At 36.7% G+C, this 16,560-nt stretch overlaps 1 protein-coding gene across 2 annotated transcripts; it reads right to left on the bottom strand.

Moving 5' to 3' along the window:
* Positions 1 to 445: 445 nt before the first annotated feature.
* LOC118767058 lies at positions 446 to 11,938 on the bottom strand. 2 transcript variants are annotated; one of them, XM_036511029.1, is made up of 2 exons: positions 11,504 to 11,938; positions 446 to 2,606 (listed from the first exon to the last, which is right to left on the bottom strand). In XM_036511029.1, exons 1-2 carry the CDS (start codon positions 11,552 to 11,554, stop codon positions 2,379 to 2,381), a joined length of 279 nt encoding a protein of 92 aa, XP_036366922.1. In that variant the 5' UTR covers positions 11,555 to 11,938; the 3' UTR covers positions 446 to 2,378. The 2 variants fall into 2 exon arrangements, with proteins under 2 accessions (XP_036366922.1, XP_036366921.1); XM_036511028.1 differs by having other exon boundaries at positions 11,504 to 11,923.
* Positions 11,939 to 16,560: the final 4,622 nt, after the last annotated feature.

The following is a 16,560-nucleotide window of genomic DNA, read 5'->3' as shown; positions in this document are numbered from 1 at the left end:
GGGAAGTGCAGGGAAGTAACGAGGATCTGATGATAAGTTTATACGTATTTTCTCTGTGATGTTTATTACATCGATTTCTTTTATGCCCGTTTAACTGAAAGTTACAACTCTTCCACATATGGCTAACCTGTTGAAAGATTTTGCTGCCTCAGTTATTTGCTTGTGTCCCAGAAAAGAGGCAAACAATTTACAAGGGCCAAATATGCCATTCAGTTCTTTAGTGCTTTCATAATAAAATAGTATTAAAGTTTATCATCAAGACCTGTCACCGATGTTAAGTTACATCTGATGTAGAACCACCACAACAGCAGTAACTCTTAGATAGGACATTGCCAAAATACAGACACATGAAATGATCTGCACACTAATGAACACGAACTAATATAGTCTGCAAAGGAAACTAAAACTATTCATCTCTCTCTCTCTCTCTCTCTCTCTCTCTCTCTCTCTCTCTCTCTCTCTCTCTCTCTCTCTCTCTCTCTCTCTCTCTCCACATTGCCATTTAAATTGAGGAAAACTTTTTAAATGTTTTGGAATTTCTGGCTTCATGTTTCCTGATAGTAAAATGTCGTCCTTACTTAGGTTATCGATCTTCAATGATTTACTTGGTGTCTTTTGTGTAAATTAGTAATTTTTGATTGTTACTTATAGAATTCCAATATTCCAACGATGTTTCAGTATAATGCAAAGGTTTCCAGTTTTACATCATCCCAATATGTAGTCACGATTATCAAATGGAACTTTCAAGCAAAAGCATATCTCTAGATTCATTCCAATATTTTCTGCCACTTCTTCACTGTTTGGGGATGTTAAAATATGTCAAAATGAAAGTTAGTTATGACGTCATCCTTTGAATGCTCTGACGTCATTTCAACGTTGGTTTCAGGGCCACATCCATAACAAAGGCAGTAATATTTCCTGTAGAATTCTTTGCTACATTCAGCTTGTGTTTCAAAGAAAGGAGTAGTCTAAATTTATATGATTTTTAAAATTTAGCTTTAGATAAACGTGTTTGGTATTACTTCAGAAAACGTGAGATATATAACAATGAATTTCAAAATATTGTTGAGTATTATCAATAAAGAAAGTAATAAGGAAAGTATATTTATGAACACAATTTATCTTTTATAATTCACTCTTGTGAAGTATATTTTGGAACGCTTTGTCATTGGCAAGGTCTTCTACTGAGTGAATGAATTCCAAAACAAATTTTTTGTATTCAGTATTTCCATTTCCATACTCATATAAATCAAGTATTATTTCCTTTATCTCCCAAATTTCTATCAGGTCTTTGTTGAAAGGAAGAAATTCTACAGCAGATTTAAGAGCCAGAACAAACCTATCCATTCCTGTACGTCTTAATTGATCTTTTTCTTCTTCATCATTTTTTACATCTGCTTCTTTAAAACATAATCTTCCAAACAAAATGTTAAAATTAACATCTTGCATTTTGTTATCTGCTTTAAATCTTTCACAATACTTCCTGGCATTGTCATATTCTTTCAAAGACATATATAATAAAATGATATCATAGAGAGCAGGTGAACATTCATGAGAAAGTTCAAGAGCTTGTTGAAAGTGATATTCAGCTTTGTTGATTAACTCATTCCTTTCTATATGAGGAATACTTTGAGCATGTTTTAAAACTTTCGCAAATTCATTCGTTTCTTTTGAGAATTGTTTGTTCATTGGGACATATGTATATTTTGGTGTATTCATTCTTAGATAAACTAATCCAAGCTGATGATGAGAATATGATGTTGCCTTTATTTCAATTGCTTTTTCAAGCAATTTTCTTCCTTCTTCATTCTGATATGAACGTATATAATGATAGGCACTTTTCTCCAAAACATAGCGGTCATCAGGGGAAATATCAAGAGCTCTCTGAAAATACTCTTTAGCTGGTTGACTATGAAAATTATAAGGACTAAGTTGAAACAAACCAATCAATGCTAATGTTCTTCCCATTAGGGCCTTATCAATATGGCGTGGAAAAGCACATCGTATTTTCTCTAAGTACTGTATTGATTCCTTAATATTTTCACGTCTTTTCTCTTTATCTATGTTCTTTTTTAAACAACGATATTGCAACAAAGCAATAGAAAACATACACAGATAATCGTCTGGACAAACGTTGAGAGACTCTTTGTAAAGTTCGACAGCTCTTTCATGATCTTCAAAAGATATAGTAGCTAAACAATAAGCAACATTTCTTTTGCCTTCTGCTTCTATCAGCGAGAAATTTTCTCTTTCTTCAAGCTTGCTTAGATTATCCAAAAGGTTTCTTACCTCAGGGATATTTCCATCGTACAAATGAATGAATGCAAGGTTGGTTAATGCCACCAGGTTATCTGGCTTCTTTTCTCGAACTTCATTGGCTAATTTTTCAGCTGAAATTTATCGTTCATCTGCCACAGAATATATACTAGGACGTTCTTTTGACGAATCTCATCTTCTAAACCAAATAAGATATCATTATTCAACGTACTTTCTACTTTTTTGTAGAAAGACGACCAACCTTCTTCGGCTTTCTCAAAACTTTCTTCCATTACATTTGGAAATCTTTTAATTCTCTCCCTATACGATTCTCTTCTACTTCCTTCATCCTGAAATAAAAACAAAATGATTGCGTATGAAATATGATATCACACATTATCATTGACAAAAAGATATTCTCCAATTTTCGATTTTTAGTTAATGAAACAATGTCAAACCTTCCTTGTCTGATACGGTTGATGTAGTGGCTGAGCATTTTGGATCCGAATGTTCGATGTTTTTAATATGCGCACAGAAAACTGAGCGTAAATAAGTGAGAGAACAATGTAAGAGGTGTGTTTGACAGAGTGATAAATGCATCATCATCATCATCATCATCAACAACAACGTCAACAACAACAAGATGGACAGGCTGTTGCAGATCACTTATATTATGTAATATAATATGATATAACACTCTCTCACACACACATACACACACGCGCAAAAATAATGGAAACACCTAGCATCATAACATCATAATTTTGAGATATTTATAAAACCGTCAAAACGTTTTTTGATTTATTATTAGTGTTGCTTAATATGTTTTGCTAAAATTGCTTTTTCTTTTCAGATATCATCAAAATAAGGTAATTAAAATTCATTAAGATGACAGATCTATCGGACTTTCAAAGCGGTCAAATTGTTGGTGCTCGTATAGCAGGCGCTAGCATAACGAAAACAGCTGAAATGTTTGGTGTATCAAGAAGTCTTGAAAGTAATGACAGCCTTTGAGAAAGAGGAAAAAAACCTCCTCGTTGAAACAAAACTCCAGAAGAAAACCAAAACTTCCAGATAGGGACCGTTGGATTCTTATGCGAATTATTAGAAAGAATCACAAAAGTACAGCTCCCTAAATTACTGTAGAGAACCCAGTTTCCTCAAGAACAGTTCACCGGGAGCTACAAAAGGCAGGATTTCAAGGGAGGGCTACTGTTAAGAAAACCACTACTTTCAAAAACAAACGTTGCAAAGCGTTTAGAGTGGAGTAAAAAATCTACAGAATTGGTCCCCAGAGCAGTGGATGAATGTTATTTTCTTGGACGAGTCATCCTTTACCTTTTTTCCGACCACCGAGTGTACTTGTGGAGTCAGCCAAAAGAAGCATTTGACCCAGACTGCTTTCTTTTATTAAACACGGAAGAGGATCTGCAATGATGAGCTTTCGGGGATATATCTTGGAAATCCGCTGGCCCAATGATTTTCCTTCATGGCAGAATTAATAGTCAAGACTATTGAAGCATTTTATCTGATCAAATTCATCCAATGGTTGCAGAACTGTTTCCGGAGCGAAATGCAATCTTTCAGAATGATAATGCACCAATTCACACAGCTAAAGTTGTTACTGAATGGTACGAGGAACATTTTAGTGAGGTTGAACATCTTATATGGCCACCACAGTCCCCAGGTCTCAATATTATTGAACACTTATTGTGCATTTTAGAAAAATAAGGAAGGAGCCGATATCCTCCACTATCATCACTACAAGAACTGGAGACTGTTTGAACAAAAATTCCTTTGGAAAGAATTCAAACTTTGTACAAGTCCATATCTCGTAGAATTCAACTTGTAATTACTGCCAAATATCAAAATTACTGCCATATCAAAATAAATTTGTTTGAAACGTTAAGGTGTTTCCATTATTTTGGCCAACCCCTGTGTAGGCAGAAATTGAAATTGCCGCACATTGAAACCGAACCCAGTAGCACAGGGTTGAGAAACAACTTTTATACCTCACAACCAAGCCTATAAGTATATAACACACACACATACACGCACACAAACACTTTCACCTACACATTTATACATATTCATATATACATACATGTGTGTGTGTGCGCGTCTCCGAAAAGCAGCGAAATTATATATTTCCGTACAATTAATCTCTCTCTATATAAAGCTGAAGTTGTCTGCGTATGGCAGGTTTGGTAGCCTTCAACTGACACTATCTCCTCTGAGACCCTGCGGCACAAGTTGACCAAAATTGAGAGTATGATAGAAGAAGGCTTGCTCTTCCTTCCGTAGAAGAAAAAATTCAAATCGGAGCATGTTAACATCAAAAAGGTGCTTTTTTTCTATGAAAATCCCTAATTTTGACGATTTTTTTTACTGCTCTGTCGCCATTTCTCAGTGTATTTCTACCAGAAAAATGTTCAGAGAATAACAAGCTACATAATGCAAAATTTGTAGCTTTCAAAAATTCCAATCCTAAAGGGTCGAAAGAAACCCGAGCAACGCCGGGTTATACTGCTAGTCTTCTATAAAATTGCATCACTATACTAAAAACTTAGAGATATAAACGCTGCCCTCGATTTTAATACAGAGAAAAGGAATTTTACAATTTCATTTCAAGGGAAATTACTCTGTGGAACACACGTATATATTGTCTCCCGTGTTTTATTCATCATGGCAACCTTTCCTTAACTATCATACACAAACCATAAAAGATTTATTCCCCTTCGATGTCCATTTTTTTTTTCTCACGAAAACACGACAGAACATGAATCTTTTTGATTGCTGTTGTAGCGGTCATAAGACTAGCAGCAGCTTGGGATCTCTTCGGTTTGAACGGCAGTTTTTTCTAGCGGTTTCATATGAAATTGTCACCCAAAATTATGACCCTAGTATCGATCTATTGCATTTCAATCTGTTTTAGGGTTAGGGTTAGTTAGGGTGGTTGAAGGGTATCTTTTTTTTCTTCACAAATGTAAATAAACCCAATCTGTTTCTTAAACGAGGGACATATTCATACGGCACACAATGCTTTTTAACTCAATAGACGTCACTGATTGGTTGAAATTGCAGAAATTGAAGAAAAAAAACAACAAATATCTTACAAACTATAGAATTTTCTCAATAAAGCCAAGAGAAAAAGATGTTTTATAAACACATTCTACCAGTATACGAAGTTTAAATTTTTTTAGTTACCTAGAAATTATGTTAAAAACTGCCGTTCAAACCGAAAAGATCCCAGGGAGTTTTTGACCTCTAGTAGCTTGGGTAATTGCTTGGATAATATCAGGTTATCAAATTTATCATAGGTTCGAAAAGAAATTGGATCGGTTATTTAGAAAATTTGAAACTTTTCTATTGTGGAAACATTCTACGTAAGAAGTATTTGGCAAGTTGACAATGCATAAGATTGAAGACATTCTGTGTGTGTATGTGTGAGAGTGTGTTTTTGTGTGCGCACGCCCGATCAAGTGTGTGCGTGCGTTTCTGACTCTGCGTGTGTGCGTGTGCACACGCACACCCTTTACCATTACTCGACTGTGTGCGTGCGTGAGTATGTATACCCCACTGTAGACTCTGGAGAACGTGTGAGAGTGTATATACATTTGTGTATGTGTGTTTAATGAAACTGAAAAACCATTTAAATAAACAATGGAATTCATTTTCCCCACAACATTTTCGAAAGCTAATAACTAGATGATGCTACGCTACCAAATCTAGAATCGGTTATTCTTCTCTTATTATGGTTGTGTTACGATAAAATTCTAAAATTCTAAAACAGTCGAGATTGGAGAAGTAAAATAATTAAGAAATAATAAAAACTGTTTTGGGAATCTCAGATAATAATATCAACGCCCGTTAATGTCACCAACTAAATGAGTAAATGTGAAAGACTTCTGTAAAAACATTTTACTTCCGCATTGACCTACTCGAATACTGGTGAATCGATATCACATGTCAAAAGTGAAAGTAAAACATCTCTCCATTGGGATCTTTTCTGTTTGGTGGACGGAATTTTCTAGTTAACTAAACAATTTCAAACTTCGTATACTGGTAGAATGTGTCAAAAGAAAACATTATTGTAAACAAAATTGTAATTTGTAACTTAAACGTAGTTTAATTTTACGAATTTTAACCAATGATTGAAGAGGAAAAATAATTAAGAAATAATAAAAACTGTTTTGGGAATCTCAGATAATAATATCAACGCCCGTTAATGTCACCAACTAAATGAGTAAAAGTGAAAGAATTCTCTGAAAGCATGTGATATCCGCATTGACCTACTCGAATTCTGGTTTAACCGGTATTACGTGTCAAAAGTGAAAGTAAAACATCTCTCTATTGGGATCTTTTCTGTTTGGTGGACGGAATTTTCTAGTTAACTAAACAATTTCAAACTTCGTATACTGGTAGAATGTGTCAAAAGAAAACATTATTGTAAACAAAATTGTAATTTGTAACTTAAACGTAGTTTAATTTTACGAATTTTAACCAATGATTGAAGAGGAAAAATAATTAAGAAATAATAAAAACTGTTTTGGGAATCTCAGATAATAATATCAACGCCCGTTAATGTCACCAACTAAATGAGTAAAAGTGAAAGAATTCTCTGAAAGCATGTGATATCCGCATTGACCTACTCGAATTCTGGTTTAACCGGTATTACGTGTCAAAAGTGAAAGTAAAACATCTCTCTATTGGGATCTTTTCTGTTTGGTGGGCGGAATTTTCTAGTTAACTAAACAATTTCAAACTTCGTATACTGGTAGAATGTGTCAAAAGAAAACATTATTGTAAACAAAATTGTAATTTGTAACTTAAATTTGTAACCAATCTCTATCCAAGCTTCTCAGAATGGTAAATATATGGCAACGAATATTATATACAGAGAGAGTGTCACTTTTTGTGCAAGTGTTCCTCTCTGGAAACCAGGTCCTATTGGAATGCTGGAAGTTGTGAAGGGATTAATAAAGTAAAATAGTCGAGATTGAAGAGGGAAAATAATTAAGAAATAATAAAAACTGTTTTGGGAATCTCAGATAATAATATCAACGCCCGTTAATGTCACCAACTAAATGAGTAAATGTGAAAGACTTCTGTAAAAACATTTTACTTCCGCATTGACCTACTCGAATACTGGTGAATCGATATCACATGTCAAAAGTGAAAGTAAAACATCTCTCCATTGGGATCTTTTCTGTTTGGTGGACGGAATTTTCTAGTTAACTAAACAATTTGAAAAAGAAAAAAAGATAACACCCTGGACTCCCCTCCCCAAACAAAGAAAAAATCAGCAAACACCGCAGACATACATACAAAACAAATTCCCCAGCCCTACCCCCACGGCACTATATTCATTGGAACACAGTTCGCCAAGCCCCTCCCCATAAAACAAGATTTGAAAAAATTGTTTAAAAAAAATGATAAGATTATAGCATTTGACGAGAAGAACGATAGGGTGTACAAATATTTCAAATTTTCAAAAGTTAAACTATTCAGTAAGTCTACAGACACAATATCAACCACTCGCTTCGCAAAAATAAAGGAAGACGAGTGGAAAGAAAAAACACTACAAGAACATTTAAAGAATAATCTTATAAGAGATGTAACAAAGGAAATACTGGAGGGTAAACTTATTATAACCCCGGCAACCACACCTACCCAGAGCCCGATGGCAACGCCGGTTAAGAGCCCTGCAGCTACGACCACAAGGGAGGAAGAAGGGGAAGCAGGCAGATTTAAACTGCCATGCTCCCTGTTCCAACCGTAAGTTTGTTTATTTTTTCTCTCACCGACAATGGCAAAGCTGGGTTGCGTAAATGTGCGTGGAATGGGGTCGAAATGGAAACAAATTTATTTCCTGAACGACCTCACGACACACGGAGTGGATGTAGCTATTGTAACCGAGTCCAAGATGAACGGGGCCCAAGCGTTCTCGCCTCTTCTAAATGGTTTTGAGAAATTTATTTCTCCTAGCCGAGGAAGAGGAAGAGGCGTGGCAGTCCTTATCAGGAAGAGCTTGGACTTGCAGGTAAGTACTGTCTTTCTGGACCCAGAAGGCAGGCTGGTCGTTCTGGATGTGACCCACGTAAGTAAACAGTCCTTCAGGTTGGTAGCTGTCTACGCTCCGAATGAGTGTAGGCAGGCGGGTTTTTTTCGGAATCTGGAGCCCTTTTTAGCGACGTCGAAAACGGTAGTCTTAGTAGGGGACTTTAACACTGTCCTTGAAGCGCGGGTCGACAGTGTTGGCTCAACCAATAGGAAGGGGAAACCTAGCCTCAAGGGTCTACTAGAGAGCTTTGATCTAGTGGACCGTTAACAGTGGACGTGGAGTAACAACGACGGCTCACACATCGTATATAGATCGGATATTCGTTAGGAAAAGAGATAAGGATACGTTTAGTTGTCCACAGTTTCACATTGTGCCTTACACGGATCACAAATTTGTGACTTGTAGGGTGCAATTAGATAAGTGCCATAGACAGGGACCCGGGTACTGGAAGCTGAACAAGTCTATTTTGAATTGTGAAGACTTCCGTACCCGGATTAAGGTGTTAGTACAGAGGGCATTGTGTGGCACCATCATTAACAATAGATGGTGGCACTCCCTCAAAAGAGCCATTCGTTCAGAGTCCATTAGATTTAGCAATCAGCTAAGGTTAGATAGGTCTAGGATAGAGGACAATTTAGTTAAGAATCTAAACGAGGCAATGGAAGCTGGCTCTGCATCCGGAGTGATGGCGGCAAGGACGGTATTGTACCGTCACCTTAACTCCAAACACGAAGGTTGCAGAGTCAGAGCTAAGCTACGCGCTGGGAAACGAGAAGGTATTAACGTTGCCGGATGGGCCCGTCGAGTGGAGAGTCAGAGAGGTAACAAAGCTTCAATCAAGTCTTTAACTGACGAACAGGGACAAAAGATCTATGGACCGGAGGAGATGCAAAAGTTTCTTCACCATCATTTCGCCCGCGTGTTCGGGGGTGGTGTGGCGCCGGAACGGGGGAGGGCCTTAAAGGACTTCCTAGCCGGCGGACCGCGGCTCTCGGGGCGTGAGGTGGAGTGCTGTGAAGGAGCGATCACTCCCGCGGAGATAGAGGGGATACTGGCTGGATGCGCCGGGGAGAAGTCGCCGGGGTTGGATGGTCTGCCCTACGAGTTTTACCAAAGTATGCCGGACTTGTTCGGGGGAATAATGGCAAGCGTCTACGCGAACTGGCAGCAGAATGGGAGAATTCCCAGTTCTGTAAGCCAGGGAGTTGTGACGCTAATCCAGAAAGACCCGAGCAAGGGGGATAACATTAGTAATTACAGGCCCATAACTTTACTTAATGTAGAGTTAAAGATTTTGGCCAAGGTGTTGGCAAAAAGGTTGACGATTGTCGTGGAGAAACTTGTAGGGAAAGCACAGACATGTGCAATTCCAGGCAGGTCGATCCAGGACAATATTCACCTTATACGCTACACCTTAGATAGGGTGGGTAAATTAACCGGCAAGGGCGGGGTAATGGTCCATTTAGACCAAAGTAAAGCGTTCGATAGGGTAGACCATAAGTACCTGGCGACGGTCCTCGAAGCGGCTGGACTGGGCCCTGAATTTCGCGGTTGGATCTCCGCTATGTATAACGGCATCAAGTCCACCGTCCAGATAAACGGATACCTAACGGAACCGTTTTCGATCGAATGTTCAGTTCGTCAAGGGTGCCTCTTGTCACCACTTTTATACGTGTTGGCTCTCGAGCCATTGCTGCGAAAGTTGGAGAGGCTGGGAAGTAACCCGGATGAGATCGGAGGTGGGAGGACGGTTACTGCTTATGCGGATGACGTCACCCTCATCGTGTCCAATGAGGCCCAGCTACCTTGTGTAGAAGATGCTATCAGAGGATACGAGGCGGTGGCAGGAGCAAGGGTTAACAAGGACAAGTCGGTTGGCTTGCGCCTCGGCACCTGGAGGAGCAAGTCGATATCGTCCAGTGTTAAGTTGCTAGGAGTTTGGTTTGGGTCAGACTCCCAAACGGAGAGGAATTGGAGTGAGGTGACGAACAAGGTGGAGGCCATAGTACGGACCTGGTCCGGAAGGTCTCTGTCCTTGAAAGGAAGGGCGGAGGTGGAGCAGATGTTCATTGCATCTGTAATCACTTACCGCCTGACCGCTGTCCCTTGCCCCGATTCATGGCTTAGCAAGTTGGAGCGAATCCTTTTCCGCTTTTTGTGGAAGGGAGGAAAGCCACTTGTGAGGCGCTCCGTTTGCTGCCAGGAACCGTTAAAGGGTGGGTTAGGAATGCCTTGGTTGATGATGCGCAGGCATGCGTTGAGGCTGAAGCATCTCTGGCACCACCTGGAGGGTGATAAGGTGTGGAGTCCGCTGGCAGGGGAATTTTTCCCGAGACCGGCTTCCTTAGTGAATTTTAAACCCGGTCGCATCAAAAGACGGAATCTGACTTTATGGCAAAAGGAGTGCCGACAGGCACTCACGCTGATCCACAAGGCGGGCAAGGCCGGCTGCGGAAATACCACCTCGGTATTTTATAGCAGGCTGGTAGAGGCAAAGAACGACGACGTCCTAGGAGGGGCTCTGGGGTTTGACGAAGACCAGCTTACCAACCTGTTTAAAAAGACTTTCAGGACGGGGTATTTGGATAATTTCCAAAGATCCCTGGCCTGGCAGTGTTATAGGAATGCTTTACCTGTTCGCGAGAAGTTATCGCGGCACGGAATTTCAGTGCCACCGACTTGTCCAAGATGCGGGTTGGACGATGAAACCGTCCAGCACGCTTTTGTACACTGTCGGAAGTTGTCAGACTTGATAAGTTACGCAGAACAAGTGTTATCGCATCTGGGACGATATATATATATATAGGCGCTGGAGTGGCTGTGTGGTAAGTAGCATGCTTACCAACCACATGGCTCCGGGTTCAGTCCCACTGCATGGCATCTTGGGCAAGTGTCTTCTACTATAGCCTTGTGATTTGGTAAACGGAAACTGAAAGAAGCCCGTCGTATATATGTATATGTTTGAGTGTGTGTGCATGACAACCGATGTCCCCGTTACCTAGCGGTTCGGCAAAAGAGACCGATAGAATAAGTACTGGGCTTACAAAAGAATAAGTCCCGGGGTCGAGTTGCTCGATTAAAGGCGGTGCTCCAGCATGGCCGCAGTCAAATGACTGAAACAAGTAAAAGAGAGAGTAAAGAGTGTACATTTGTTCAAGCGAGTGTATGTATTGATATACTCACCAGTAGAATTTCCTGCATTTCCCCAGTTATTTTCTGCATTTCTTCAGCCATTCCTTTATAGCTGTGTGTGTATAAAAAGGCAAATTTTCTTTGGACAACAAAATTTGTACGTTTTCTTTTTGTGAAATTATGCTTTCTGTTGTATTCGTGAAATGAAGAAAGGTCAATTTGTAGAAATGATATAATGAATAATAACAGTCAATATCTATATCCAATCTCTATCCAAGCTTCTCAGAAGGGTAAATATATGGCAACGAATATTATATACAGAGAGAGTGTGTCACTTTTTGTGCAAGTGTTCCTCTCTGGAAACCAGGTCCTATTGGAATGCTGGAAGTTGTGAAGGGATTAATAAAGTAAAACAGTCGAGATTGGAGAAGTAAAATAATTAAGAAATAATAAAAACTGTTTTGGGAATCTCAGATAATAATATCAACGCCCGTTAATGTCACCAACTAAATGAGTAAAAGTGAAAGACTTCTGTAAAAACATTTTACTTCCGCATTGACCTACTCGAATACTGGTTTAACCGGTATTACGTGTCAAAAGTGAAAGTAAAACATCTCTCTATTGGGATCTTTTCTGTTTGATGGATGAATTTTCTAGTTAACTAAACAATTTGAAACTTCGTATACTGGTAGAATGTGTCAAAAGAAAACATTATTGTAAACAAAATTGTAATTTGTAACTTAAACGTAGTTTAATTTTACGAATTTTAACCAATGAAATCCCAACATCTTCGAATTTTAACCAATGAAATCCCAGCATTGCTGCGTTATCGATATTGATAAAAAAATATAGCAGACGCACGACACACACACACATTCTCTCTCTCTCTCTCTCAAACACATGCATATACATTTGCACAAGCACATAGTAATTAATATATAAGCGTACACACACATACAAACGGACATATACGTACTCACACATACGCACACATACACGATCGTGTTTTGCCACTTGCCGCAACAAATTTGCACAAAAGGTAAATAAACCAGAAGGGAAGGGGTCAATGTTTCATCGTTTCGGGGTCGATAAATTAAGTACCAATTACGCACTGGTGTCGAGGATTTTTTTCCCAATTTATATCACAGCTTCCGACAAGCTGGGGCATCCTTTTATGAAAAAATATTTCGCAAATTTTTACAATACTACTCACACTCCACGCGCGAGACCGATTTAGGTATATTATTGTTTTGTTTTTGTTGTTTCTGTCCCTTCAAAACCATGGTAAAAAAGGTAAAGAAAATATTCAAAACTATATCGTTAATATTTTTATTGGGCGACGAAATTCATCGATTGATGAGATATAGCTGTTATTTCTAGCACATGTAGAAGACAGAAGAGACAAGGATGAATAAGACGTGTGTGTGTGAGTTTTTAGACGCAGTAAATAATTTGAGCTCGAATGCTGCGATTTCATGAGTTAAAATTCGTAAAATTAAACTACGTTTAAGTTACGAATTACAATTTTGTTTTCAATTTTGTTTACAATAATGTTTTCTTTTGACACATTCTACCAGTATACGAAGTTTGAAATTGTTTAGTTAACTAGAAAATTCCGTCCATCAAACAGAAAAGATTCCTCTATTGTAATGTCAGATACTTTCACTTTAATATTGAAACTATTAAAATGAAACTATTATGTAACTGTAACTGGACATACATTCTGCTAGACTTGATTAGGGTCCATGTGGTGTCATGAGCAAAAAAAAATAATAACTTCTTGCCTAGGGCGAGCCAACAGCAATATCGTATCTTCTCTACTATTTCAGTATTACGTGTCAAAAGTGAAAGAAAAACATTTCTCTGTTGTAATGTCAGATACTTTCACTTAAATACTGAAACTATTATATAACAGGGAGGGCAGTAACTGGACATCCATTCTGCTAGAAGAAGATCCGCTATGGTCTTACATGCTACACCACTGGTTTTAAATTCTTACAAATCAAATTGATATTCAATTTTTCACTCTTATTATTTTAAATTTAAATTTACATGTATATATATATATATATATATATATATATATATATCTTTATATATAAAATTCAAGTTGTGTGTGTGAGACTCTGTCTCCTCCGATTTAGATTCCTATCTACTCCCACATTTTGCGGTGCAGTTTAACCAAAAGCGGGTATCTTATAGTCGTCATTCATATCGAGCCCTTCTGGGTATTAGCGCGCGTGTACGATGAGTCTACGATTTAAAAAAAAATTTACCATCATTTTTCCGCATTTTTAATGATTTTTGCTCGGGTTATATAAGGGAAGTAACTCTCTAAAAATGCTTATATAGTTATTTCCCTTACAAACCCGAGCAACGCCAGGCGATACTGCTAGTATATATATATATATACTATTCATATATATATATATATATATATATATATATACATATATATATATATATATATATATATATATATATGTATATATAGGCGCATGAGTGGCTGTGTGGTAAGTAGCTTGTTTACCAACCACATGGTTTTGGGTTCAGTCCCACTGTGTGGCACCTTGGGCAAGTGTCTTCTACCATAGCCTCGGGCCGACCAAAGCCTTGTGAGTAGATTTGGTAGACAGAAACTGAAAGAAGCCTGTCGTATATATGTATATATATATATGCGTGTGTGTGTTTGTATGTCTGTGTTTGTCCCCCTAGCATTGCTTGACAACCGATGCTGGTGTGTTTACGTCCCCGTTACTTAGCGGTTCGGCAAAAGAGACCAATAGAATAAGTACTGGGCTTGCAAAAGTATAAGTCCCGGGGTCGAGTTGCTCGATTAAAGGCGGTGCTCCAGTATGGCCGCAGTCACATGACTGAAACTCCTACGTGTAAATTAATTTAAAAAACTGCCGTTCAAACCGAAAAGATCCAATGTCATTTATAAACGAGTAACCTGAATACGTTTATTAAATACCTAGAAACTAGAAACAACTAAAAACGAAACGGAAAGCAAATAGTGATTCATATAAAGTCCTCGAATATTATCAAATTAGAAAAAAAAAATTATTTAAATAGGCGTAGGAGTGGCTTTGTGTTAAGTAGCTTGGTTACGAACTACATGGTTCTGAGTTCAGTCCCACTGCATGGCACCTTGAGCAAGCGTCTTTTACTATAGCTTCGGGCCAGGATTTGGTAGACGGAAACTGAAAGAAGCCCGTCGTATATATGTATATATATATGTATGTGTGTGTATGTGTTTGTCCTCCCAACATCGCTTGACAACCGATGGTGGTGTGTTTACATTCCCGTAACTTAGCGGTTCATAACTAATTGGTAAAATCATTAATTATTAATTAATTAATTAATTAATTTTACCCTTTATTATTATTGATTATATATACATATAAATAATAATATAAGCTTACAGGGAAATATTCAGTTTAATATTAAATCAAATTTCATAGTATAGAGATATAAAATATGAATTAGAGATAAAACCATTAATATGCAACTCAAACAGTGATAGACATAAACCAATACATAAATAATTTAATTTTTAAATGTATTTCATGAATATATTATATTGATATTTATAATATTTATGTAAGTAATAATGGACTAATTAATTAATTTATTTTTCATTATATGTCTTTATATTTATTGATAGAGTAAATTTTAGATTTTAATTACTATATTTGTTGATTATAATTTAGATACTTATTTTAAAATATTTTATATTTATTAGATGTGAACTTAAATTTAAAAATATGAATAGTGATTATTTTGTTAAATAATTTGGTAATTAAATATTGGACTATAACTGAGTTAAGGATATTCGAGAGTTTATTATGTTTTTTTAAAGCTATATTATATCTTCATAGATAAATACATATTTCTATCTATTTTATTTTACCCTAAAAATAAATATTTAACTTAATAAATGTGTTGTAGGAAATAATCCTAATGATTTAAGTTTCTAATTTTGATAATGGAGATTTTCTATAAGAAAAATTATTATTTTATTTATTTCTTAAATAAATATTGTTTAACTCTATTTGCTTATTTATTTAACTATTATCATTAACCTGAAGATTGACTATAATTTTAATTTTAATTTATTTCAATTGAATTTAAACTTAATTGTAATTCAAATTTAATTGTAGCCATGAAACGTACCTTAGTGTTCTTACTTATATTATATTTATAATTCATTTAATACTTTTTGATATATATATATATATATATATATATATATATATATATATATATATATATATATATATATATATATATATATATATATATATATATATATTTATATATTTATATATATATAAATAAATACATATATATATAAATACTCTTCCATACCTTTACGGCTGCTTCCTTGTCCACTGAATACCTTTCATCATACACTACACGAAACATTAAGTTACGTCGAACTTTGAAACTCTGCAGCCAACCACCACTATAATGACACTTATATTTTAGTTTAAGTATTTTGTGAGTCTAGAAGGTTTGTTTCTTCAATATTAGATCTGCATACAACTCATTACTTTCCCTTATACGTATCCTATGAGATCAAATTCATCAGAAATTCATCTGATTTCCATTTTTTTTTCATCTTTCATTGTTTTCTTCTTATACATCTGTTTCTTTGAATAATTTTAAGGAAAACAACAATCAAACACAACTGTATACTTTTATTTTTATTTTATTTCAATTTTTATTGTCAATTGTGGAAAATCCAATGCTGTTACAGGCATCTTGTAGACACAATGCTGTTGTTACGAACCTGCCATCGCTCAACTCGAACCCGGGACCCTACAAAGTCGAGCAATGATTCACCAGGCTCAGTCGAACGGAATCCGCCACAGAGAAAACGGTTGTGGGGGATGGCAGCGAACTCGAACCGGCGACCGGAGATAACAACAACAACAACAACAGGAAGAAAAGAGAGAGACGGCAGAAGGCAATTGCTTAACGCTTAACAACAGTTTATACAATTATTACAACATCAAATAAAACGTGAAACATATCAGATACATTAAAGAAAATAACCTGCAACAGAATTTAAAAAAAGAAAACAATAAAAGGCATGCACAATA

The sequence above is a fragment of the Octopus sinensis genome, linkage group LG18 (assembly GCF_006345805.1).
Source record: "Octopus sinensis linkage group LG18, ASM634580v1, whole genome shotgun sequence".
Classification (NCBI taxonomy): domain Eukaryota; kingdom Metazoa; phylum Mollusca; class Cephalopoda; order Octopoda; family Octopodidae; genus Octopus; species Octopus sinensis.
The sequence above is the reverse complement of the archived record's forward strand: the minus strand, read 5'-3'. Positions and strand labels throughout refer to the sequence as shown.

What these genes read in the sequence shown, in the direction of transcription:
- LOC118767058 (XM_036511028.1), bottom strand. Translation starts at nt 2,109, where the DNA reads ATGTTTTCTATTGCTTTGTTGCAATATCGTTGTTTAAAAAAGAACATA.